The following is a 27,700-nucleotide window of genomic DNA, read 5'->3' on the forward strand; positions in this document are numbered from 1 at the left end:
ACCTATATTATCGAATAAAATAGGATTTCTTGGTCCATTCCATCTTATTTGAACTGTTCTTCGTAATTCTCTGAATATTGTAATTATTAAGTACCTATATACCTAGTACAATATAGCTGTGCGTACCAGCATATACGTAGGTAGGTATACCTACGTCGTGTAAGTAAAAATAATGATTCATACAGTGACGTATGTACGTAGGTATACGTAGGTATAGCGTCGGTTTAGTGCAAGCGTTCTGGATTGAGCTCGTTGTGTTGTGTTTAGTGGGCTCGTTCTCGTCGCTCGTACGCACGCATCGAGTATGCGACGTTCCTCCTAAAAAAATCGGTCGATACGTTGTAAATATTAAATTTCAAACTTTTTGTAAGTTTACTAAAGAATTTTGATTTTCACTGGTCACGTTGTAACTTCCGGCTTTAGTGACTACTGGTACTGAATCGTACTAATTAATATTATGGAACGTTTTTGATCCGGTCGTTAGATTTGAATCGCGTAGTGGAACATTATCAGTAGCTATCAGTTGGGGCCCGGGCCATGTTACTTTATGCCTAACCCTCTTCTAAGGGCAGGATAAGCTATTTGAAGGGCGTTTTCTCCTTGGAGCTACGTCTCGTCTACTTGTAATTTTAAGGTGAAGCGGGACACGAGGCGGGCGACGCCTGTACCAGACGAAGTAGGCGGTGTCGGGCGACCGCCCTCCGCGGGCCCCGGCCGAGCGCTGTGGAAAACGCATGGGCGCGGGGCGCCGTCACACGGACCCAGTAACAAATATACTTCACGAACCTGTTATCGCTCTTAGTGATTGACCATCAGTTCCATTTTGTCGATACTACTTATAATCAAATTAATTAGAAATAATGTTAACAATTGTGAACTATCCTCTTTCCGTTGTCTTTTATGACTGAACAATTTAACCCACCTACAAACTTCTGTGAACACTCATATAAAGTCAGATAGTTCCGTCACTGTACACTAAAATAATTCCAAAGCTGGATACTATGCTTAACTTGTAGTGGAAAATGCTTTCGCTTATTCCGCTGTAACTTTGGGGGCTACATTAAAATTTCGTGCCGTCTTGTACAATGGCACTCGTATACAGAAAATAACTCGAACAATAAAAAAAAAAACATTTTACATCGATTAGTCACCAAATTTTATCTGAAACTAAAAAATATAAACTTATATCATATTCTCATGTACAATATTACCTACGATTTCGATAACTTTTAAAGAGGAATAATATTAGAAATTTTTAGGTAGTTCCGATGAGAAAAGGGGCTGTTTCATATTATTTTCACACTGGAACAACGATGGCCAAACACCGTCATGGTTTGAGGGACACCAAACAAAGAAAAACAGGTTTCTGCTGACACTTGACTTGAAATTGGCTCTGGGTGCAGGGATGCAGCTTATGTCTTACTATACTGCTACCCTTTTAAGTAGACTAGGTACCTAAATGGTATTGGTGCAACACGTAGTTCATTACACCAGCTTTGGAAACACTTTATATAATATCGATCTGCCAACCATTTCACAATAACTTTTGTTCCCACTCGTTCATAATCTTTATAGGTACTATATAATTGTAAAAAATATATCTTTAAATTTCTTTTTTTATCAAAAGAACTACTTCTTTCTGTAATTAAATCGAGAATTTTGACAGTTGTGTACTTCTAATACATATAATTTATATTTCCATAACAATATTGATATTTAAATATCTAAACACAAATGAAAATTATTATTTATAATGGGTAGATATGGTTCGTAGAGCAACAGTGAAATAAAAATCCTTAGCAACACTGACCGTTGCTACACTCGATATAACTTTAAGATCGATACTTGCGCTTCACTAAGGTGTGGCGTGTTCTCCCCGCGGGCCCCGGCTCAGCCACGCCCAGCGCGCGCATTCTCAAACAAAATCCGCAGAAAATATTGTGCGAAGAATCGAGTAGAGTCTGCGTCGTTCGTTTCGTTCAGTCACGCACGTCACATCAGTTAGGCAGCTCAGTTGAGTAGTGATCTCGATAGCCGACGAACCGTACGCACGGCGCACACGTGCCACTCGCGCCCATCCCTTCTCCGCATCGCACTCCCGAGCGATTTCGCCGCTCGCTCGGTGACGCCACCGTCCGTCGCTACTCCGCCGACACCGCTTTGTGCTCGGTGTCGTTCCGTACGGAGCTTTGCTACATCATATCATACCATATTATGTAATACAAAAATAAACAGCTCAAAGCAAACCACGTGTGCGCGCCGGCCGGCTTATACATACAAATTCGAATCATTTTGATCATCAAAGTCACGCTCCACAACATCACATAACTACATAGTGTTAGGTGAAACTACGAAACAAAAAACATTCCAATCATATTATCAGTATTTAAAAATCCTTAAAAGTTTAATTAAAGTGGCCGTTCAAACATAAACAAGTGAAATGTCTAATTCTGTTGAACAACAGTTTAGCGAGCTTAGTTTGTCACAGGAGGACCATGATCAATATGAGCCAGAAGATCATCAGGACCAAAGGTTAGTTGTGTACTTGTGTCTATCGATTTATTTTTTTCTTATATCCAGAAGTATATCTAGAAACGTTGTATGAAAGTGCCATAAGATAAAATTAGATTTCCTTGGAAAGTGTTAATTCAACTACTTTACAGTGCTTGCTTTACTTCTATGTAATCGCATTAGTTGCGCTATATATGTTCATTTGTTTTATATAATTCCCCATCTCGCGCAACGCTGTATCGATTGTATCTTTAAACCCTGATGAATGAGTTAATTCATTTAGGTAGGTATCAAATAAATTACAATATTTAGGCACAAATCAACATTATTTATTACTACGACGATTATGTCACATAAAAGAGCAGCTATCCATCCAATTTTATCATCTGTTACATTAAATATCTTACTATTTGTTCTACGTAAAAGGTAGGGCATGGAATAGGTACCAGTTTCCCGGTTTTTCATTTTGACCGGTAAACCGCCCATTTTCGGGATTATCAAATTACCGGTAAAAATAATTTTTATATAACCGGTTAGTTTATCTGTTTTTATGTTTTTCTGATAAAATATAGCAATATCGCTTATTTAACGTCAAAACTTCATTACGTAGCCTATTGCAGTAATTTATACATAATTGTATTGTACATAGTTTCTAATTGTTCTTTGAATTTTAAGTTCATTTTGATTTTATACGATTTGTTTAAAATATTATCGAGAATGCAAGTTGATTAAGTTGAAAGCGGGGTAACACGGTACTAGTTTTGTTCATTCAAAATTTTTGCTTCCATTCACAAAATTTTACAATCATTTTAGACCATTTCTGTGAAGTTGCTGTTTAAGGAATTTAACCTTATGTGGCTTCTTAAATATTTATCTCTAGGTTAGATACAAATCTTCTTAATTGATAATATTATGTAAGCAAATTTTATTCATTCGGCTATTTTGATTTTCCTCATAGCTTTTTTTTCTTTATGATCTTACTGAGCAAGGGCTTTCTCTTCACCATTATGCGGACAGCCCTGAGGACACGGTGAGCACACAGTCCAGGTGTGCACTGCCTAGGAAAGGCACTGCCGTGTCCTCGTCGAGGCAATAGGTAGCGGTGACCTCTCGCTCCCGGCCCTAGGTCAAGCCATGGTCCGGGGCGAGAGGGAATGGGATGCCTCCTTCGAAGCAGTCATGCTCGAGAACGACAGTGGAGCGACTGAGAGTTGGCACCTCTCATCCCTCTGCACTGGACCAGGAAGACACCACGGGCGCCGGGTGTCGCGAGATGACTCCTGGCCACCGTAGGTGTGGGTCTGTGGGTGGTGAGTTCGGGTGGCTCACCGTTCCTCTGTCTGCATAGACAACAGACCCGTGTCGGCGGCGCGCGTTGTTCCACGGGTCCTCAAAGAGATGTCAGCAACAGGATTTTTAGTCCGTAAAAGTCTGACACTCCCTCACCGCTGTTAACCCACAGCGGGAGGAGTTAAAAAAAGGAGGTCAGATAGGCAGTCGCCCCTTTTAAAACACTTGTACTCAGCTTCCAATCCACAACATCCGGTTGTGGATTGGAAGCAGAATTCAACATAGTTGGGAACAGGCTCGGGAGATGATGATATTAAATCTAAAAGACCTAGCAGGTTTTAATGTTATACCTCAGGTTGTTTATCGCTTTATTAATAGACCTCAAGAGATCGCTGTTTTTTATGTCTTTGTTTATCTGCGAAAGAACTTGCGGTGTTTGACAAAGTCATCTAAACTTATTTTGAGGCATATTAGTTACCGTTAAAAAAAAGCATGTAAAAACTTCCCGCTGCCACTTGAAGCATTCACTTAAGCAAAATTATTTTTTTACAACAAGTTCTATTCATTTTATTGTTGGTAAATACCTAATCATAAATGTAAAGTCAGCTGTAGCACAAAATACAACAGAAGTCAATCTACATATAAAGCGCGTAAGAGTCACGCAGACATAGGTGTCTATGTGTGCGTGTTCACAGACGCCCTGTCTCAAAACAACTCAAAACAGTGCGAGCGCGGCTGCCGCTTTCTTGAGATACGCGCGTCACTCACAAGGTAGATAAATGTGCACGCGTTATGATACCTACCTAACTGTAATTTGACTGTAATATTTTTAATTTTAATAACAAAAGAAAAAGTACTAATAATTTAGCAACAAAAAAAGTCGTATTATAATTGTTCAGTGGACGGTTGTTTTAATACAACAATAAACATTTTTTAGCCTGCCGTATATTACCTCAAGTATGTACCTACTTATTTTCTCATATTTCGATGGTTCGTTTAATAAACGCAGTAGGTAGGTACAGTTAGGTGGGTAGGTAAGCGCCCCGGCGGCCTCTGGCCCAACCTCCCAACCTACCCTCAAAGATTATTACTAGTAGGAGTTGATAATTTTTGTGATCATGGCGAGAGTATGTTGTAAGGTAGACGAAATAAAACTCGCACATCAAGGTTTCTGTAGGTAGAAGCAAGCTTAGATCAGGGACTGTACCAACCCATTACATACAATTTTTTTTTTCGCAACTAAAGAGGTATTTTGTTTTTCATTGTGTTTTATGGTATATATGTATGAATAACAAAATTATAAATTGCGGTTTCTGAAAAAGTTCGGTATCTCGTTCAAACGAATTTCCGTTGAAAGTGTTTATTAACCTCTTGTATGCCACATTAAATATTTTATTATTATTGGTTTATATTTCATCTTTCCTGTTTTACTCTCAACAATAAATCAAATAATTAGATACGAGTACCACTACCACGTTAGTTTTATGCGCATAAGAAAGTTGACAACCCTAGCGCGACCGCCGAGTTTAGGCATGAAAAGTGAAGTACATACATGAGATTGACTTCTGTTGTATTTTGTGGCTGTAGCTACTAATTTTCTTTATCATTTTATGCGTATCACCTGTGTATACGAGGTAGGTACCTACCATATTTCTACACTCTTAATAAGTTGGCAGTTAACTCGCACCTCACACCTACAGTAATTTGATTTTACAATGCATATAAATAAACACTACACCTGTAGGAGCAACAAATTTTCCTAAGATTTTGTTACCTAGCATCAGTTGTTGTTAACAACTAGGTAGGTATATGCACAATACGGATTTTCTCCTTACGGGTTTTTCAGCTATGCTTTGTTAATAGTATACAAAAACTGTATTAACTTATTCATCATATTACTTATACATAATATTCATGTATTTAGGGTATGGCAGATTATTATTACGTAACCTATAATACTCCATAGAGTGTGGGTGCCTAAATTTAGATAAACAATCTTGTAAACTATGTAATAATAAACAAATTCTGATAAAGGAAACAGAACTGCCACCAGATGCTTTCAAGGTCACCTAATAGTCTAGGTTTCGGCATTGATTTTACAGAAAGTAAGTCTGGGCACGGAGTAGATTCACCAGTAAGGACACCACGTTCCGCGCGCTCAATCGCGGGCCTTTGTGCCTGCTCGCATTGTTGTCTTGCTCTATTGCCTTTTGAGAAAGCAGGACAGATATTACGGTATGTGAAGTGTGCATAACTTGCATATAGGTACCTATAGCCGCTGTTCTTATGAAACTAAATTGTTCAATTTGCAGATGCAGGAAATCCCTGTGGCCTATAAAGATTTGTCAACGATCCAATGTTAAAACTGTGTTTTGAAGTCTGTCCAAAGGTTTTCATTGATTCATTATGGCTAGCTAGTATAAATCAGAGTTTGTTGTCAAGTATCGAATTATATTACCTAGTTTATTGTAAGGCTAAAAGGTCAATACACGCACATCTAACGCCATCCTGTCGGCCGACTTGTAAGACGTGAAACTAAGGATTCGTCGAGATATTTTTTGGAAAAAATAATTAAATAAAGAATTTTGATAACTTCCTATATTTTTGGGATAATACAGGGGCGGGACATTCTATTTATTTATTTCTGGCCAACCAACAATTGTATATACTGATACATTATACATAACAAGAATTCTTATAGCTATGGTTAGTATTACAATTACTTATAGGTTAGCACCTCATGCCCCAATGACAATAATACGCGTTACATAAACATTGAATTTAAAAAACAGGATTAAAATAATTAAAAACCAAGGAACAATGAACACAATTACAACCGAAATTAGGTAAATACATAAAAACAAAACAAAAAAAAAAAAATAAATAAAAGTCAAAACATTGGAGATTAAGTTACATCAAGAAAACTTACACAAAAACAAAATTAAACCAATAAACAAAGGAAATAGCAATAAATTACACATTATCAAGTGTTATTCTGCGGAACTTGCCAAACGAGTCAAAATGCACATCTATGAGATCGCTGTAACCATTTAGCAGCTTACAGAGTCGTGGAACAACAGAGCTCGTGCCAAGAACTGTTCTACGCGAAGGAGGGTACAAAGGAGTAATGGGAGTACGAGGGAGTCTAGCAGGAGCACGAAATCGGAACTTACTTAATAATTGGGGACAGTCAATTTTATTCCGAAGAATTTTATAAAGAAAAATGGAATCCGCAACACTCCTGCGCTTCTCCAGTGACACCATCTTAAAATGTCTGAGTCTGGCTTCGTACGAGCGTTTTATTTTGGCGATGCCGCTAGCATAGGCTAGATGCCACAAAAACCTTTTCTGTATCCGCTCTAATCTCAGGTTGTGCGTTGCGTAATGAGGTCTCTAAATGGTGCTGCAGTACTCCAAGATACTTCGTACAACACTGTTATACAGCAGAATCTTGGTACAACTGCGCTTGAAACCGGCAACGTTCCTAACAACGAATCCTAGCATTCTAGAGGACTTCTTGATGACACTCTCTACATGAGGTACAAATGTCAGTGCATTATCAAAAATAACACCCAAGTCCTTTACTTGATTAACCTCTTGAATAACGTTATAGCCTACGCGGTAAACACTATTTATTAGGTTCTTCTTTCGGGTGTACTTCACGTGGCAACATTTGTCAATATTTAGAACCATTTCATTATCATTACACCATTGATGTAGCGAGTTGACATCGCTCTGAAGAAGTTCAGTATCGTCACTAGACTCAATCACTCTTGAAAATTTAAGATCGTCCGCGTACATAAAACATTTTGAATATCTGAGGCAGTGTGGGATATCGTTCACGAACACATATTCTGAATCAACTAACAGATTTTTCCTTAAAAATATATATTGGCTACATTTAGTCATTAAAAGACCTGGTTTAATACATGTTTGAAAGACTTCGATTACGTATGTATGATATACCTACGTATGTATGTTATGTTCATGGCTGCAGAAAATGATTTGTCATATTATGATAAATTGTGTTAAGAGTAGAGTAAGGATAATGATGGTTGGGAGTTGAGTTCTAAAATTTAAAGATCTGATGCGGTTGAGTGCGGTGTCTGCGAATTGACCTGGAATCATTTTGCTGACCGTGTCTTTCCTGGGTAGGCTTTTCACAGCGGTAACCGACATCACTTGGGCGGAGCCTCGGGCGACCGCTAGATTTGAATAAAATTAAATGTGTATTGCAAACAGAAATCGTAGTAGTGGATCCGATTTTGGCTGTGCATATATTTTACATGCTTAATTAGTACTTGACGCAAATGCGCAAAAAAAAAAAGACTAAAATGCTAGCTGCAACAAAGCGGCAAACATTTTTGACAACATACGAGGAAGATACGTATATTTCGTTCCTCAGTTTAGTGATCGCCTTATATGATAGTCTCCTGGCTAAAACTTAATAATAATGCATGGTGCATATATATAATGTACATCACGGCGCAGTTGTTACGGGCGGACTTTGCACCTGCCGGCAGGTGGTTCTGCCCTTTCCAGCGCACGTGCCGTTGCTGCGCTGTTCAGATTACTTAGCAACTGTTGTTTTTATTGCACAATTTAAAATTGTTATTCAAATTAACCACTAAAACCAAATGAGTTGCACGAGAAGGAACTTCTTATATTCAAATACACTGGCATAAGTCCCAAGAGAGCATATGGTAGCTTCCACCGCAACAAAGGCGTTTTTACTGGCGGCTTACGTAGTTCCAGTGATGACCTGAATTTATTTCGGGACGCTAAGGTGCACTGGATTGTGAAAAGCGTAAAACCGTGGGTACCGACCGTTCTAATAATAAATAGGCATCAGGGCGGGATGACAGAGTAGCGACCTCGTGGTTCTGCTGATGTAACAGAGTGCTCCGGGGGTGAGCCACCGTTACTCATCTCCGATTTACTTTGTGATCAATGGAGAGCGAGGAACCTCGTTTGATTGGCCGTCCAGGTCGGCGTTAGACCGGAGGGCAGAGCCGTATACTGAGAGAACGAAACTCGTTAGCGTCTAAACTCAGAACAACACAGCCAACCAATTCTCTTACATATTTTTTTGATAACCCCTGTGACTACTGGGCGTATGAATAGAAAATTTTTATTATGGGTGTAGTGAGGATCCACATTCCATTTATTTCTGATAATATTGCGACGAACCATCTTTTAATTGGTCTATTATTTTAAAAGTAGGGAGAAGGTGAAATGCACGAGAACCAAACCACGAATTATAATTTTTTGGCTTGGATTAGTTTCTTCCCCCCATCCGTATGAAATTCCTAAATTTGTTTGTCCTGTCTGTTGGGTGCGGGAGGTAAAGTATAGGAGTTAGGGAGTTTTGTCCTAGTATTGAATGCTGCAATGTTGAGTACAATTTGTTCTAAAGTTATACGAGAGTCCATCCATAGTGTTCCTGCTCTGGTTACCTACTGAGGATTATTTACGACAGTTATTCCATTTCTGTTTTTACTGCCTACGAGTCGCTTGAGCATCAGAAAAGCCTGAGTACATATTACTTTAGAAGGTTGATAGGATAACATTATTGTATTTTTTAAATAATAAACATCCCATTACCGACCGGTCGCACTTTTTTAAAGTGCAACTTGCATAATGGACAATCTTGTAACGAAAAAAAGTGTTTAGGTACGTGCTACTATAACATAGTAAAATTCTAAAATGCGTGTAACTTACCTAGTATTCAGAGTTATAGCCGAAAAATCAAACTGCCACATGACTTTGCCAAAAATATTTATGGAGGTCAACGAACTTTATATAGGGTTTGACGCATTTGGTGCTCTTCTCAACTTGTATGTACACCATGTTCAAATAGTGCACTTCGCAAATGGTGCACTTCTCCATTGGCACACTTCGCAACTGGGGTTCTTCGCAAAAGGGGCACTTTTTAGGTTGAGTGGAGGTTTGGATTTTTTTCTAAAAATGAGATTTTTATGTGCGTAAGTAATTTTCTTAAAAATACAATCAAGATTGTCATGGTATGGGCATGTAATAATGAGGAGGGATGATACGCATGTAAGCAAGCGTGTCTTGTGCTAAGTATGAATGTAGATGGATGAAGAGGAAGACCTAAGAAAAGATGGATGGATTGCCTGAAAGATGACATGAATGAGAAGGGAGTGAGTGTCAGTATGACGAGTGACAGGGGAAAATGGGAGAGGATGTCATATTGCGCCGACCCCAAATAAAATTGGGAATAGGGCAGGAGGAAGAAGAAGACAATCAACAAATACCTTACAAGTAGGTACACACTTAAACAATTTTCAAAAATAATATAAAAAAGTATAATATTAACTAAAAATAATGTTAACGCAAATTATTATGTTGGTTGTATTTTTAAGAAAATTACTTAAGCAAAAACAAAAAGTTTATCAATTTTAGAAAAAAAATCCAAACCACCAACCCTTTTGCGAAGTTTAGCACAATTTGAGAAAGCACCAATTGCGAAGTGGGCCATTTGAGAAGTGTACCAGTTGCGAAGTGCACCATTTCAGCATGGTTTACAAGATGAGAAGCGCAAATGCGTCAAACCCTTTACATTATAAGGGTAAAAACATAAACACAAGTTTGGGTAACCGAGTTTAATACTTCTAGTTTACCTAAGCTCGTACCTATACCTGGTAACAGGAATTTATTAATTTAGTGTTATTCGTTCACAGTATGCTCAATTTTTTTTTATTGAATGCGTAATATTGAGTATTGAAATTCGAAAGAATAGTCGGTTACTTGTCCACAATGTGGATTCCACATAAATCTTTTTTCGTATTTATTAGGATGTACCCTTAAAATCGGTCATTTGTTGTACGTAAGTAGGTACAAGTTTAGGCTCTCAACAAATTTATTGATTATTCAATAGATATTCATTACTCTGTTTTTCGATTAAAGCAGATGTATAATAATGGCGGATTAGTGAATGGTATAGATTGTTTTTATCAGTATGCGCCGGGTTGGTAGGTGGAGGGCGAAGCGGCATTCGGTCGTTTTGCATTGCAAGTTCGTTCTGAACCCGTGTCGCGTCCGCTACACGGCCGCTACTCAGCTCGGTTCGAGGCGGTTCACTCATTCTTCAGTCACTCGGCAACACTCGCAGTTGCGCCACAGCTCGGAACGAATGGGCTAAGTTCATCACTCTTTCCGGTCGTTTTATTCATTTTAATAAACTATTGCATGTAGTAAAGATCGTAATACGCTTGATGTATCTTAAATTAAAATCGAGAGTTGTGGTGGACATTTCTGTTGAACTTGTGAAATTTATAGCGTCGGTTGGCTTCCACATCAGGTGCTTGCTGTGTTAAGTTTCCTAACTTGCCTATGGCATACAGAATGGCGAAATACCGCAGGTATGACAAGTTAGTTTGCTTTTCTATTGACGCGAACACGCCCACATTCTTAATACACTCTTTACAACTTGGCTTTGTTGAGCTGTTGACGTGACTATTATTAAACAGTATGCTAGGGTATGAATGCCTCTATCAGATGACATGAATTTTCTAAATTATTCTAATTATACACACATGTGCATTCAACAAATTCAATGCACATGAACACGTGGTGCGTAAAGAAAATGGCGGCGCGCTGCTGCCGCCGGTATGGTATTGCGGCTCGTCGCGACGACGCGTTCATGAATCACTGATACTGAATGCTCCGGCATTATTGCTAGACTTTCCTGTGCTATCGATCAATTGATAACAGCATTTTAAAAAAGATTTGTAATTTTTTATTTATAAGTAACTAGGTAGGTACCCAACTAGTTGCAACATAATCAGGTATCGTATGATATAGGTACTCATGTGATAAACTGCACACACGATTTATAGGCCCAAATTCTGGTTATAGAAAATAAACTACATAAATAGCACAATATTAACGTACATAGACACTGGAAATAACTGTAAACATTGTCGTACAGCATGACGTAACAGAGTTCAAGGAGTCGAATGATAATAATTTATTTACTTATTGATGTCAATACACCTAGTGCAGATTCCATAACAATAGAATGCATAATGTCATAAACTGGTGCAAAACGTAATTTCTATTTTATTCAAGAAGTAAACGGTGCAGTTTGTGTAGTGTAGACCATTATATTTATTAATATTGATATTGATATAGGAGCGATTGTCAAATTAATTGAAACTTAATATATTTAGTTTGTACGTGGTTCCAAACAGGTTTAAAGAACATCCAGAATATGCCGCCGCCTTTTTGGGAGAACAACTTGCGAACTAAAAACTAGTTTTGCTACTCTGAAATTCTTAATACTTTTCTTGTTGAGCCTGTTATGATTGCGTTTTTTAAGACTAGCCGGAGTCTTGGTGGCCGCGGACTGGGTGCCAATGTCATTATATCAGGCATAATTTTAGTTGTGGTGAACACCATTATATTGATAACCAACCATTATATTATTTGTTTTCCCGCGTAGTCACCCGCCTCCCGGCTAGCTTCTGGCCTGTACCCCGATAAAATATAGGTACCTAGCCAATGTTACTCGGGTATAGTGAAGATTCTCTTAATTCTAAGCTACCTCTCTGCCAATCTTGAGCCAACGCTACTTTTTATTATTAACATATAAAATATACGAATATAGCCGTCAACATTGCCAGCCTTCGCAAAATGTCACGTGGTTTGGGATAGATTTATCTGTTTGTAACATTTCTACAAGTACTAGGAAATTATAACTTAGTGTATAAAACATATAAAACCAATGGACTACTTACATATTTTAGTCCTAAAACATCGTAACGTAATAAATGCGTAAATTATAGCGTCGATTAACCCATATATCGTGGTAGCACTACCGTAAAGGCTAGGCAAGTTATGATAATATATTGATAAGCTATGTTATATATTACTGTAAATCGCCCAATAGTGTGGATGATTCGCATTCCTACGTAATTTTTCTGTCACCTTACGGACTACCTTGGATTTTCACCGAAGTTTCAACAGACAGAAGGGGAAGATCTAAAAAAAACAGCTTCATATTCACTAAATGGTACCTAAAATATCCTACATACTGAACCAGTGAGAAAGACCACAAAATTATTTATTCATCCTCAGTTATTAGGTATCTTAGTTTTGTTGCTCTAATGATTACGCATAGATTCATTTGAGTGTGAAAAACCAGGTTGTTAGTCAATTGTATATTGCTAAATAAAAAATTAATCCTCCAATACTTAAAATTGATATCAAAGAACTTACAGACTAGATAATTTAATCATAAGGTGTTTTTGCCTATGGCTCATAAATTCATCAAATACCTCGTTATTTCATAACGTAAAGCGCACCTTAAAATATCGTGAATATGCACAACTGCACATCACTGAACGAAGATGTAACGTACGAATCGAATGTTAGTTGTATCCTGCGGTCGCTTTGTGTATGTCTAGGTATATGTGCAGTGTTGTAGTATGGTAGGTAGGTAGGTACATTCACTACGAGGGGTCATGCATCGAGCGAGTGCAATGGAACGAAGTTGTGAATGGCGAGCGGGTGGGAAGTGGGGTGAGGCGGGCGGAGAGGTCGCGCGGAGCGTTTGTCGGTATCGTGTCGGCCCCGTTGGGCCGGTGCGCCTGCGCCTCGCGACGACGCGGGCGTACTGACGAAGCACGGATGATGTCATCTCCGGAGCTCCGCCATTTTGTAGCCAATGATAATATATGTATACAGTATCAGTAGCTGGATAAAAGTAAAGTCAGGAAACCAGTAAAGATACAATCGAGCAAGTAGTTGTCTTAATTTATATTTCATCTTGTTCGTGGTCTATAAGAACTTACGCAACATAGTAGGTTATAAGGTTAGGTATTGTTATAAAGATAGCTAATATTATAAGTAATCAATACGGAGGAGTTCATAAGCATAAGTTGTATACAATTGGTTATGTCGCTTCTCGCAGCCGGTCATCAAAAGTACTCATCAGTGGGCTACCTCTGCATGTTCGCTTCGACAACATCGAGCCCCTGCTCTCACAGTATGGCAACGTACAACATTGCGACAAAGCGAACTCTCGTGACGCTAACACCCAGGCGGTTTTCATCACGTTCGAGACTCCGGACCAGGCGCAGCAGTGAGTATTGTCTGTTTGACGGTGTCTCTGGGTTGTGCTGCTACGTTGTTCGCCTTTTCTGCTTCGGTTCAAGCTTCCTTCTTCGTTCTCTTTTCTGTTCTTTATTCGCATGATGACTTTCTGATATCTAACTATTGGCTTTACTACTGGGGCCCGATTCTGCTAAGTTAATAATGTCAAAACCGCATAAAAATTTAATCGCAATAGCAATAACCTTGGCGGGCATTCTGGCTACTACTATAATACCAATCGTATTCCAATGACATTTGATTGGTTTGCGATTAGTTTATACGGTAGTTTGCTCTACAATCATATTGCATTCGTAAATAATTTGCAGACAATATGATTAATAATTGAATAACAGAAAATTATAAAAACGTTTATTTAAAAGAAAAAAATAGCTGGATGCCACATATGCTTCAATCGTAATTGAGTCGTGATTGGATCTCAGTCTGATGTGAATCGTATGTCGCTTAAGTAAAATTAGCAGAATCACCCCCTGTTTGCTTGAATGCTTTTTTCAGGTTGCACAGATACATTATGTAGGGTTATATTACATGAAATAATCACATTGGTTTTTATTATCTTTCGAAAGTTAGCAACTTTTCGATATTAAACAAAAATTCTTATTTAACTAAAAACTTCTAATAACTTGTTTCTAGTGCGATTCGAGTTTTTATTACGACAGCACTGAAGCAATAATGCTATCCGAACGAAATGTGTCTGTCCATTTACTGCGGATTTCTAATTCATTTCTATTAGTGATTGAAATTTGTCATAAAAAATATCGAATTTCAATCTCTAGATAGATGGGTTATAGAAACCCACCTTAAGTGCCTTTTTATTTTTATCCCGCAAAAGATGGAAATAGTTTTATCAGACCAGTGTTTATAATGACATGAAAGGTAGTTACTTAATATGGAATGAATAAAAAGTAAAAGAATTTCCATTTTTTATAACGCTTAAATTTAGACTAGAAGACGCATGGTTTTCTGTTGAATGTTTTGCTTGAGGTTTGGTAATAACTGTATTTACATGAGCTATACGACTTGTTACAGGGCTATCAATGGGCTAAACGGGTGCGAACTGGAAGGAAGTCGGATGAAGGTTGAGGCAGCTGAGCAGAATACCCGTGGCGGCAGGCGCGGACGTCCCGGCGGCGGCCGCGGCGGCGGCGGCGCCACCGGCGGCGGCTCGCGCCCCACCGACTTCCCGCTGCGTCTGCTCGTGCAGAGCGATATGGTCGGCGCCATCATCGGCCGTCAGGGCAGCACCATCCGCCTCATCACACAGCAGAGTCGAGCTCGCGTCGATGTCCACCGCAAGGACAATGTTGGCTCTCTCGAGAAGGCCATTACCATATATGGCAATCCTGAGAATTGTACAAATGCATGCAAAAGAATATTGGAGGTCATGCAACAGGAGGCCAACAATACTAACAAGGGGTAAGCGCTTATGTGATTAATATTATGTGCTGTATACAATTTTTGTACCAATGATTTAACCAATTGTTTCCTGTTTCAGTGAGATCTGCCTGAAAATTTTGGCTCACAACAATTTAATTGGCCGTATAATTGGTAAAGGAGGTAACACCATCAAGAGAATCATGCAAGAAACCGATACCAAGATCACTGTTTCCTCTATCAATGATATAAACAGCTTCAATTTGGAGCGGATCATCACTGTCAAAGGCACCATTGAGAATATGGCTAAAGCAGAGTCACAAATTTCAGCTAAATTACGCCAGAGCTATGAAAGTGATTTACAGGTAATAATTATACTCCATTTGATTAGACATTTAACTAAAGGTATGCTTTATATTTTAAGACCCTTAAAATAAATCAATTGTGATTATTTGACAACTGGTACGAAACTGGGTAAAAATGTATGTCAAGACTGCCCCTTCCAAAACCAGTATGCCTACTAACTGTCACTAATCAGTCTGGCTATGTTATCTATATTAAAAAATATTCGTCGTCTATGTTTAAGATGCTGGCACCGCAAAGCATCATGTTCCCCGGATTGCATCCGATGGCCATGATGTCCACTGGGCGTGGATTCTGCGGCGCCCCTCCACCATTCCCGCCGCCTATATACGCTCCCCTGCCGGGCCAGGGAGGCGCGCAGCAAGGAGCCGGTGACTCACAGGTAATAAATAAACAGTCTCGTATCTATTGAACTGATTGGACTGACCTTATCGAAGTCACATAATCGTCCCGAGAAAACCATTTGCCTCGCGAGTATTGAAATTATAAGTCGACTACAAAGCAAAAAGTTCATAAATTTTTTGAGCATCGTCTAAAGCAGAAAGCGTGGTGGTTCCAGCATCTGCATTTGAACGTTCTGCTATAGATTTATCTAAAAAAAAATTACTAATACTGTCTTTTGTTGCAATAGGAAACTACGTACTTGTACATCCCAAATAATGCTGTGGGTGCAATTATTGGCACCAAGGGCTTACACATTCGCAACATCATAAGATTCAGCAACGCGTCTGTGAAGATCGCTCCGTTGGAACAAGACAAGCAGGGCGAGAACCAAAGCAATCCTCAGCAGGAGCGTAAGGTCACCATAGTCGGAAGCCCCGAGGCTCAGTGGAAGGTGTGCATGCATTATATATTCGGAATATCATAACAGTTTCATAAGTCTTGGACATTATTATGAACGCTCCTTTCATTGCTTTCCAGGCTCAATATCTTATCTTTGAGAAGATGAGAGAAGAAGGCTTTATGTCAGGCTCCGATGACGTGCGGCTGACAGTTGAGATAGTAGTTGCATCTTCCCAAGTTGGCCGCATCATCGGCAAGGGCGGTCAGAACGTGCGAGAGTTGCAGCGCGTCACTGGGTCTCTTATTAAGCTTCCTGAACAACCGCAGCAGGCGCAAGGCGGCGGTCAGCAGCAAGATCACGACACAACAGTGCATATCGTCGGCCCCTTCTATAGCGTACAGGTATGTCATGTTTTTAATCTCTCGTCTGTACGTATGTCGATTATGAATTTATGCTATTTTTAATAGGTCCGTTGTTGTATTGGTGAACCTATAAGAGTATTCCTATAACGTAGCTCAAAGATATTACTGCTTGGTGTTAAATATCGGGACTGGTCTAAAAACTTGTAGTGAAATCCTTGATCCGGTTTTGTGATTAGAATAGCATAATGAATATTGAAAAGAATGAATAATATAAAACGTAGGGAATATCCTCACTTTGTTTGTTAAAGCAACAAAGTAGTTGCCAAAAGTAAGAGATAAAAGGTGTACATATATGGTGTACCTTTGTCTGCTTTACTAATACACCCACAAATTGCGCACACATTCCCACTTCGTTTGACGTCTGTGGTATTCGTTGGCTACTGCCAAGTATTGCTGGTATACTGCTTTCGCGTTATGAGTTCCGTGACCTTGTTATGGGTTCCGACAACAAGTTACTAAAACGGCAATTCCGATTTTGTTTTCTTTGCCAACCCAGTCGTTATTATAAAAGAATCAATTAAATTACGTTAGGTCCTTTTAATTATTCCTTTATTTCAGACAACTTAAGGCTGTGTTCAAACCAAACTGACTGTTAGCCGCCGAAAGTAAGCGAACGTTATGAAGTTTATTTAAATTATTCCATCTGTACTGCCATCCATATTCAATTTTTCGTTCACATCTAAACGACGATACATTATAACGTTATGTGTAGACGTTGTCATAGGGTCGATTAATATAGTGTGGCCAGTACGCGAATTGGCTACGAAGCTATACGTCAGCGTGTTGGTTCCAGCTCCGCCAGCGAACCCTATACAGTATGTGAAAAATAGGTGACCTCTCAGCGTTTATCCATACTAGCTTAAACGAATACAGCCGACAGTTTTGTTACTACTGGCGTATTGTGAGCTCGTTTTAACAACAAAATACCGTTTATTTTCACGTTTACACTGGGGCTCACGGTGAGCGTGCTCAAATTCGGCGGCTGACCGTCAGTTTGGTTTGAACACAGCCCTTATTCCATGAAAAAAATAATGGATATACATAAACATATCAAAATAGCTGTAATACTATAATTACAAAAATATTATAAATACATGCAGAATAACAAACTAAAACTAGTGCACATCATTTTAGCTATCAGTTATGAACTGTCAGGGAAGTCATAACGCGAAGGCGTATGAATAGGTAATTGCAGCGATAATATCGCTTCCAATTATATATTTATATGTACGATCATCAAGTACAACAGATACGAGTTGTCAATATTCCTGTCCTGCATATTTCATTGGGCTTGTATATGATATAAAGGCAAATAAAAGAAAATATCTTTATTTTATGCAAAGCTTTCAATGTTCATGTTGTATCGATTCATTTTAGCTTGTATAATATAGTTCTTAACTTATTTTCTGACAATCCTTTCTTAGGTAAGTTACTGAATTGTAATTGTATTAGATAGAATTAATCGAATGGGTTTTATTTCACGTGTACACCAATTTGACGCGCATTTTAGATTTTTACAGAATGGAAGTGACTTAGAAATTTTCTAGGGACGTTTACGTAGTTGGTAGGGTTTCTCTGTTATAGGAATAAACTTATAGCGTTTCACAAGATCCAACTTTCGTCTCCAAAAAGGGCAAAATTTGTTTGCCAAGAACTGTACCCATACTGTAAAGCCATATGTATGCAAAAAGCAAGCCATCAGGCGCCAGTCTGCCAGCGCCTAATGGCTTTGGTCGTTTCTGGTACCAGTCATATAAAGCAAGCAGATTGAGGCAAGGTGGTATCTAAGCGCTGGTAGATACTACGGGTTACTAGTACCACCTCTGCCATGAGTTAAAGGCAAAAGTATTTGTCGACTCGATATCGACGATGCAAATTTTGACTTGCGAAACAAAAATTTGCCATTAAAAAAAAATTATGTAGTTGTTGGTGTATCGGAGTATCGGCAAATAATATTGCTTGCAAACTCATGGTAGAGGTACATATTGGCGCCGAATATCAGCTTACTTTCTGTGTACGATCTAATTCTGTGTATGGTTATTTGTAATGACGACATGTCTCGTCGAAAGGATAAGAATTTATATTTTAATCGATTTATACTTGCGCTTGCCTCTGCAGCTGCTATGCCTATTTCATAGTGTATCGTGTATATGTTTTTGCCAGTGCGAAATTTTAATATAGGGTTTTTGATGCTACCGGGATGCCAAAACTGTGTAAGATATCATGTAGTTACAAGTCCAAATTGAATTTATTTAAAATCGTACCTGTATTTTTATACATGAAGGTGGTGACGCGATTTACGGTCAAAATTGTGAATAAGATAAGTATATAATTTAACTAATTGCTGGCGCCATGCGAAGTAGTTCGAATACATTTTAATTTGATTTCTCGACTCACTGTGGCATAATAAGATATTTACGTTTTGTAGCGATCACCTGAAGCGGGATGAAACATAATCGAGACACTGCCTGTGTAAGGATAGAATCCTCAGTGTGAGCCAATGAAATAGCACAGCACCATGGCCATGCCAAGTTGTTTATTGCAATTGATGCAAAAATATAGGTGAGTTAATTCAGTATTAACGTAAACAATATTTATTATACAGCGAATTTTTAACGAATGACAATAAAATGTATTCACCCTGAAACTTCTTTAATTTACTTGCTACGCCTAATTGTTATTGGACTATGTAACTACATGTACGTGTTTTATGCAGTTATTTCTCGAATTATTCGCCATCACTGAAGGTGACGATCCAGATGATATCCTATTTCTATTATGATTATGAAAGGTACGAAAATACCACACAGTTTTTATACATACAATTCGTTGACCGTTATCGTTTCCGATGGGCGTGCCATACGTTATTAAAGAGTAACTTAATACATAGGTACTTTATATTACAAATTAATTGCCTTCACTTGTGGCAGGCTTAGCGAAGACGTTGAATAATTAATTTTAAGCCATTGCAAAATATATTGTGATATATTTCGTTATGTCCTTGTTGTGTATAATTTTCCTTGATACTATATTGTATGTGTATACTTGTATAGTGCGAATGTGAAAGAAGGCCTTAGTATTGTCCGTTTAACGTTTGATTGTGTATGTTATCAGTCGGCGCAGCGACGCATTCGTGCAATGGTAGCGCAGGCGAGCGCGCCGGGCCGCCGCCGCGCCGCGCAGCCGCCGCCGCCCGTGCAGCAGTAAGCTGCGTCCGCACCTCCGAGCCCCGCGCCCTCCACCACCTCCACCCTCGAGCCCTCGCAACACCGTCAGCTCACACCGGCTCCCACCACACTAGCTTACGCACACTTACGCTGCACTCAAGGTATTCCGTGTCGTTTTGCTTCGACCGAACGCTGGTAGGTTGTCGAGTTGACATCATGTGTCCAAATGTTGTTGTTGACATAATTCTATTATTGTAGTGTAATTAAATCTATTGATAAATCCATATTTTATCCCGGGAGTTATGTATGTTGATGATTAATATTTGAATATATATTATGCATATATATATATATATGATATTATTCATATACACTATTTTTTTAAATAATGAACGTGTTTGTTATATTGTTTTCATACCATGTTAGTATCTGCTACAATGTAAAGAGTTGTCATAAGATTGCAATAGTTAAGTTCTGTACACTGTTTACAAATGTTAATAGCAGTTTCTATAGTATCACGCCGTTCTATATACAACAAGAAGTTCAAATTATGAATTATGTTTTTGTTATAAAGTAATAGTTTAATCTGTTAAAATCACTGCACTATAATACTGTTAAAAGTAATTATTTGAAGGGTGTGTGGGATACAACTAACTAGGAACGGAAATTACGACGTTGCTTTAACGAGGAGGCTCATTGGACAAACGGCTTTGCAAAGTATATTGTAAGAATATTTCTTTAAAAGATACGGAGTTTCTGCATGCATGCTGCAGAGAATGTTCGTATAATGGTTTCTATTGAACTGATGTGTGTGTTGGGTGAAGTAACTAATCCAAAGAGTGAACGCCGATCGTGTCGAATCGGCCTGACAGTGACGAGCCTTGACTTGACAGAGCGCCGGCCCCCGGCCGCCCGCGCTCGCGCTAGTGCCCGCTAGCGCTCCTATCAACGATATGGAGACGATAACATCTACCTAATTATGATGGACAAATATTTTTGATATAATAGTAATTGTTGGAGAGTAAGGAGTAAACTTATGAGTTTTAATTTGTAAGTAACATTTGTTGATCGTTTTCTTTGTAATTTTGTCTTTGTTAGCTTTATAATGTTTTCTTGTATTGAAAATGTAATTCAAAGTTTCGTCGAACGATACCGTAGCGTTTAATGGTGCGAGTGTAAATGTCGCGTCGGTTGTATTGTTCGGTTCTATCGTGATATGTTTTATTATTCAATTGTACGATTTGCGTTATCATTGTGCCAAGTGAGATAATTTAAACTATGAGAGATTAAGATTAAGTGAATAATATCAAAATTAATGAAAAGCTTAGATATTTATATGTATAATGTGATAATATATGGAAGTTTTGGCAAAAACGTTATTAAGAATGTTTTACATTCTTATTCCGATTTTCTCATTTTAGGTTAGATTAAAAATAAAAATATGAATTGTAAGTGGTGAGGCGGCGGCGTCGGCGTGACGGCCACGATAGTCGCGTGTGTCGCGCGCCTGCGCCCGCTCCTCACCCGCTGATGTCCCGATACTTCAACACTTGTCTCTTAACATCTGGTTACGTCTACTCCGTCTCCCAAATGCATCAAAATAATTTTCAATTCATTACAGTCAAATGGCGTAATATTGTCAGTTACACACCGTGCTATAGTGCTGAATGTAAAGGGTACAACGTGCATGCTTACTAATGTTACATAAAAATGAGAGGTTATCTAATAACTCTACAACAAAGTCAAAGCTACCTAACGGACCAGGCAGAATTATTTTTGTTGATTCTACCACCTTAGGCTTTGCTTTGTTATACCGTTATTAGGTAATACAAACTGATAACGTTTTACATAAATTTAATTATTCAGAAATAACATCTCAGTTACTGGATCTTCCGATAGATTGCTATCGTCAGTCTGACATCTCAAGATGGTAATCTCGTTTAATTTGGATTCACTTTATTCAATCCATTATTGGGTTGTGATATTTATAGTTACAGAATTTTATCTTGTCAATGGTAACTATCAAGTGAATCTCGTGAATGTAAGATTCTTGTTCTAGATCAACTATCGGAAGATAACTCTCCCCAGACATTATATTTTCAAACCAATATTATTATGCCGATGATAGGTCATACATAGTTTTACTAGGGCATTTTTGCAAATTGGTGCGATCTTGCTTTATTTTAATAATTTATTTGTAATTTATTTTGTTTATTGCTTTTCGAAGTGAATAAATCATTGTGATGTAATCAAATTATCTGAAAAATTCTACGAGTATACTATACTTTAGTGATAGTATATTTCTCGCAATTTTGTATTGCTTCCACATATTATTGGTAATAATCTCACATATGGCAAATAACTCCTCACAGTCGGTCGAGAAAACGTGCTATAGGTGCAGGTGCTTTATATTCATCGATAAACTAAGATACCAATATTAGAGAACGAACCGTGAATGAATACAATTATGTCGCCGTTATAATTTTATGATTTTAATTTACGACCCCATAGTCTCATGAGTATACAGGTTTATACTATGAAAATATATACTGCCACGTTAAATAATATTAAATAAGTCCCCCTTAAATAAGTTACTGTTATTATTGAAACAGAGATATCGTTGTTATATTTCATGTATACATAATTATTATTATTATATATATTTACACTATAAACTAATCGTAAACTTATAACGGCTTAATTTTAATGTGACAAATCCGTCTATTATAATTAACGGTACATTTATGTAGTACGAGAATAGATTTCACAAGATTTTATGTACGTAAGTTCCTTTACACGCTACGGATAGTCTGTAATGTGTGCTATGCTATAAAGAACACACATTAAACCTTTGATAAGGAAATTGAGACATTTTAGAAAACGGACTTCATTTTTACAAACATATCAGGAAGAATAAACGTTTAAACTGCCTATGATCAGAGAGCAGTGAGAGTCCACTTACTGAGTACACGCCACGACGTTGGCGTGCTATTGTACAGACCCTATACCTTATATATGGGCCACAATCTAAAAGTTATAAAATGAGTGTTTAGTGATAAAAATATCGTGCGATTGACAGCAATCGTCGCTAACTTTGTTACTCTCCACAATAGCTGTATCACTTGAAACTGATATGCCAGAAAGTAGTTAAGTACCAATAACTATTACCTATGTTTACTTATTGAGTTAAGAGGGGCTCAGAATTTATTAATCTGAAAACGAGTGCACGGAGAAGTGTAATTGTTTGTGCGCTTATTAGCGTATTATATTAACAGAATACTGAGGTATAAGTCCTATTATATCGGCAAAAACTTTACATTCCATACTTCACAAAATAACACCTATTGCTGAAAACCGACCATCTGCAAATGAGTATTTTAGAAAATTTACTAAATTATGATATTTTTTGCGCATTCAGTGTTATTACTTATATACGGTACGAGTGAAAAATAAATGTGTAGATGTATGCAAGCTAATTATTGTTTCGCTAAAAGAAAATTGTATGCATTAACGATATTTGAATGTCTTGGATTAATGTTTAGAATTCATATTGGTGTAATATTTCCACTCGTTAGTAGTATAAACAATATTTTCTGGACAAGAGAAATTGGCTTGTATTTGTGTTCAATATCGGTCCACTACAGCAGAAGTTGCTTGACCGAGTATTGTTCGACACCAGCCAGATTCCGCTTGCATCGGCTATCAGAATGGAATAAAATATACGGTTACTTTCACTGCGACAGGAAGAGTGTACATATTAGGCATGTTGTTTATTCCTTCCAAATGTAAGCAAGAGAGGGTACATTATGATTTGCAATGTTAGGATGCAGAAATAGTTTTAGTTGATTCTTATTGTATCGTTGCGAAGTAGTTTAAGTTGATGAAGGCGCGGGCGGCGCGCGGCCACGAGACTGAACTACACCCCTGCCGCCGCGCCCTCGCGCCCATTACTTACATATTGTCATTGTCGCTATTATCATTCTTGTTTGATGGTTCTACTGTTATTTACATTACATTATAATTCTTTCTCGTGTGTGTAACCACTATTTTGTGTATTTACGTGTGAAAGGATCGATTTCATTTTAATGTGCATGATTGTAATTTTGGATATTATCTAATATGTATGAAATGTATGAATATTGTCAGATTATTACGGTTGATTCAAATAATTATTATTTTTAATCAAATCCTTGAGCGCACATCGCATTTTATTATTTTATTTCAATAACTTGTTAATTTTATTTAGTGGGGGAAATTGAGCACTCATGATTCTGTTGTTCGTATGTTACATCCCCAAGCAATGTATGCTAAAGAAGTTTACCGAGTCTATAGTAATAGTGTTTATGTATGTCGTATGTATTTATGTACCTTGCTGGAGCATGTATATCAGTGTGTAGCGTGGTCGCGTGGCGGCCGGGCGCACGCGCGACGCACCGCTCGGCCAGACGCGAGCGTGTCGTCGCGTCTCGTCTCGTCCCGCCCGCCATGTGATAAGTATACAGCAGAACGCCGAATATCCGAATTAATTGGCTCCCCAGAGCTCCGATATAATCAGACATACCTAGAAATTCTACCTAGGTACTACATGACCTTCCTCACCGAATACCTCATGGCCACGGAGAAACGCACGGAAGGGTTACCAAGCAGAATTCTACCATAAAATGTGGAAATTATTTTTATTTTTCGGATACTTGGCGATGCGGTTAATCGGCATTCGGATAATCGGCATTCTACTGTAATTAAGTAACGGCCGTACATTCGCGATCTCATGAGGCGGGACCCACAGTATGCGTTATTTTTGTTTAGATATAGAGGAGCTGTTGTTGTTGCTTCTCAAGTGAATGTATCAAGGTCCAATATTCATTGATATATTGTTTTTTTTTCACTATTCTTGCAGGACAAATAGACATACATAGTTCGCCACATTTTCTTTAAATTTTACTGTTATTTTTAGAACCATTTTATAATTGGTATAAGTTCTGAAACTAATAACTACCTCAATATTACTAAATGAATATGATAATTATCTTTGTGCATGTTTTTTGGGAACTGAATTTAAAAGAATACGAAAATTCAATATAGTATAAGATTGCTATTTTAAACATAGTAACAGAAAGTTGTCAAAATTAGGTTTCTTAACGTAATAAAACTGGTGAAATTTGAGCAAGTTTTTTATTTCTAAAGCAAACTAAACCCCACCCCTATTTCAAAATATAACCTCCACATTAACCACTAGTTTTTTTTACTTTTGTACATGTCTGTACAAAATTTGTAACACTATCCTACATATTTTAGAAGGTACACCACAATGTTCTGCGTTTTCGCTTTTTCGTAACCACCTAAACTTGGTCGGGTTACCACGGTCATTCACTTCCTAATGACTTTAAGAGGACGAATTGGAATTTTTGGCGCCAAGGATGTCAATTTTTCTCAGTAAATACAAAACGGATCAAAATACAACTTGGTTACCTGAAAGTTCATGATATAAGCCTTATTTTGTTAGTTGTAGAAACATGATTAGGTAACTTTTATAACAGAGAAAAATATATCAAACATACCTCTTTTTAAAAAGAGATTCACATATTATGGGCAAACGGGACCGATTTAAGCCTCTTAACTTTTTTAGTAGTTGAGTATATACATACTCTTTAAAATTGTAGTAGGAATTTTTATTAAATTATCATTTCTAAATATTAAAATTACAAAACCATTTTGTCGCTTACGACTTTTAGTTATAAGCTAGCGCGCGTATTGTTATCCTCGCCCCGCTCAGACGCTCCGACCCCTTTTGGCGCCTTAGATGCGCGTGCCGGTTATGGAATTATTGTTGACCAATTCCTCGCCTTAATCGTATTATCTCAATAATTATCCAATGTACTGAGCTGAAATTTTACTGATATACAACTGATCTAAAAAACTAATATTGACATAACATTCAGTTCATATATCCAATCCAGTGGCCAAATAACATCAAGGCCGCGCGCATCAAGACCGTGCTCGTGAAGAACTGAATATCATCATAACTTGTTAAATACTTAAAGGATACTAATGAAACTTCACATACATTTAAGATAACAAGTAAAGTAACAGCCTTACTTATAAAAATCAACAAATCATCTTCTAAGCATTGTTTTAAGTAATTACTACTTAAAGCCTTAAGTAGTGATTAAATTATTTTGACCTATAAACGTTGCTTAAGCATGTCTTAAGTAATGAACAGATAATGACATAAAAACATACTAATTTCTCAACACTACCGGAATGTTGGTAGCTTAAAAAAATATTTGTCATCAAAACGTTGTGTAATGGCAACAATGGCATCCGTAAAATATAAAATTAAAAAGTTGAGCTGTCAATAAACCGGAAATGAAAAATCAGCTGGTAAGAATCCAGCCATTTTGATAATTAGCGGGTTAAACAAGGGTGTGAGGCTACTTAATTTGACAGCTCATTTAAGACATTGCTAAGAAACTGATTTATTTCAGCCACGTTTATAAGTAAGATTTTTTCTTAAACATCTCTTAAGTATAACTTATTATTTTATAAATAAGGCTGTAAGTCTTTAGAGTTCTTATTGAGAGAGCTGGGACCAATTGAAATGTTTTTTCATTTAATGAAATAACCATTAAGATATGCATTATTTTGGTTTTATTATTGCAGAACAAATTGAAACTAAGTCCTAGGAAGTCATGTACAAAATATGATAAGAATCCGCTTAACCATTTCAAAGATCTAGAAACCAAAAACGTTACCCCAGCAAAATCTCGAATAACTTCGCAACCGAAGAAAGAACATACCTACAAAACTTATTTTCAAAAAAATTAAACCGACTTCCAAAAACACTAAAAAGCAAAAAAGCGAATTAGGTGCATCGGCCTAGAAGTCTGTATCTAATGGATGTTACTAAGTTAATTTTGCCACCGACTTCTAGGCCAATGAACCTAAAATTCGTTTTTTTTTGCTTTTTAGTGTTTTTGGAAGTCTGTTTAATTTTTTTGAAAAGAAGTTTTTTTTTTAAAGCTTTTCATTGATACGAATAGTTGTCACTATCCATATAAGTCGAAAGTTCTCATCAATACAAAGAATATAAGCCCAAATACGAGGTATTTTACATATTCAGTTGTCGAGTTCCCTCGACCTTCTCTGGACTCCATCATCAGCTCCAAACCTTCACTGTTGCAAAGGTCTCGTCAATACAAATAATATAAGCCTAAACACGAGGTAGCTTACATATTCAGTTGTCAAGTTCCCTCGACCTTCTCTGGACTCCATCATCAGCTCCAAACCTTCACTGTTGCAAAGGTCTCGTCAATACAAATAATATAAGCCCAAACACGAGGTAGTTTACATATTCAGTTGTCGAGTTCCCTCGACCCTCTCTGGTCTCCATCATCAGGTCAGCTCCAAACCTTCACTGTTGAATAGTGCTTTCAGGCATACACCTGAGTGTCAAGTTTTTACCCTATGTATGCATACAACTTTCGAAGTTTGCCCTCGATTTCTCAGGGTTTCCATCGTCAGATCCGTGACCTCATGACTATGGGACCAACTGGCAGCTATTCCGCGATGAACAAAACCAATCACGTAAATCGGTCTATAAACCTCGGAGTAATCGATGTACACACATAGAAAAAAAAAAACACCGGCCGAAT

At 37.8% G+C, this 27,700-nt stretch overlaps 1 protein-coding gene across 6 annotated transcripts in view; it reads left to right on the forward strand.

Moving 5' to 3' along the window:
- Imp (IGF-II mRNA-binding protein) overlaps positions 1 to 25,211 on the forward strand; it is a 69,758-nt gene extending 44,547 nt beyond the window's left edge. For 2 of the 6 annotated variants that reach the window (XM_021339039.3, XM_021339044.3), the window contains 6 exons: positions 14,968 to 15,354; positions 15,434 to 15,677; positions 15,899 to 16,057; positions 16,307 to 16,510; positions 16,597 to 16,860; positions 19,996 to 25,211. In XM_021339039.3, the coding sequence (XP_021194714.1) occupies positions 14,968 to 15,354; positions 15,434 to 15,677; positions 15,899 to 16,057; positions 16,307 to 16,510; positions 16,597 to 16,860; positions 19,996 to 20,088 (1,351 nt within the window). In that variant the 3' untranslated portion in view covers positions 20,089 to 25,211. Of the gene's footprint in view, positions 1 to 1,822; positions 2,533 to 10,879; positions 11,187 to 13,738; positions 13,910 to 14,967; positions 15,355 to 15,433; positions 15,678 to 15,898; positions 16,058 to 16,306; positions 16,511 to 16,596; positions 16,861 to 19,309; positions 19,444 to 19,995 lie in introns of those variants that run through there. The other 4 variants (XM_021339040.3, XM_021339042.3, XR_002429732.3 and 1 more) reach the window with 4 other exon arrangements.
- Positions 25,212 to 27,700: the final 2,489 nt, after the last annotated feature.

Source organism: Helicoverpa armigera, chromosome 1 (genome assembly GCF_030705265.1).
Source record: "Helicoverpa armigera isolate CAAS_96S chromosome 1, ASM3070526v1, whole genome shotgun sequence".
NCBI lineage: Eukaryota > Metazoa > Arthropoda > Insecta > Lepidoptera > Noctuidae > Helicoverpa > Helicoverpa armigera.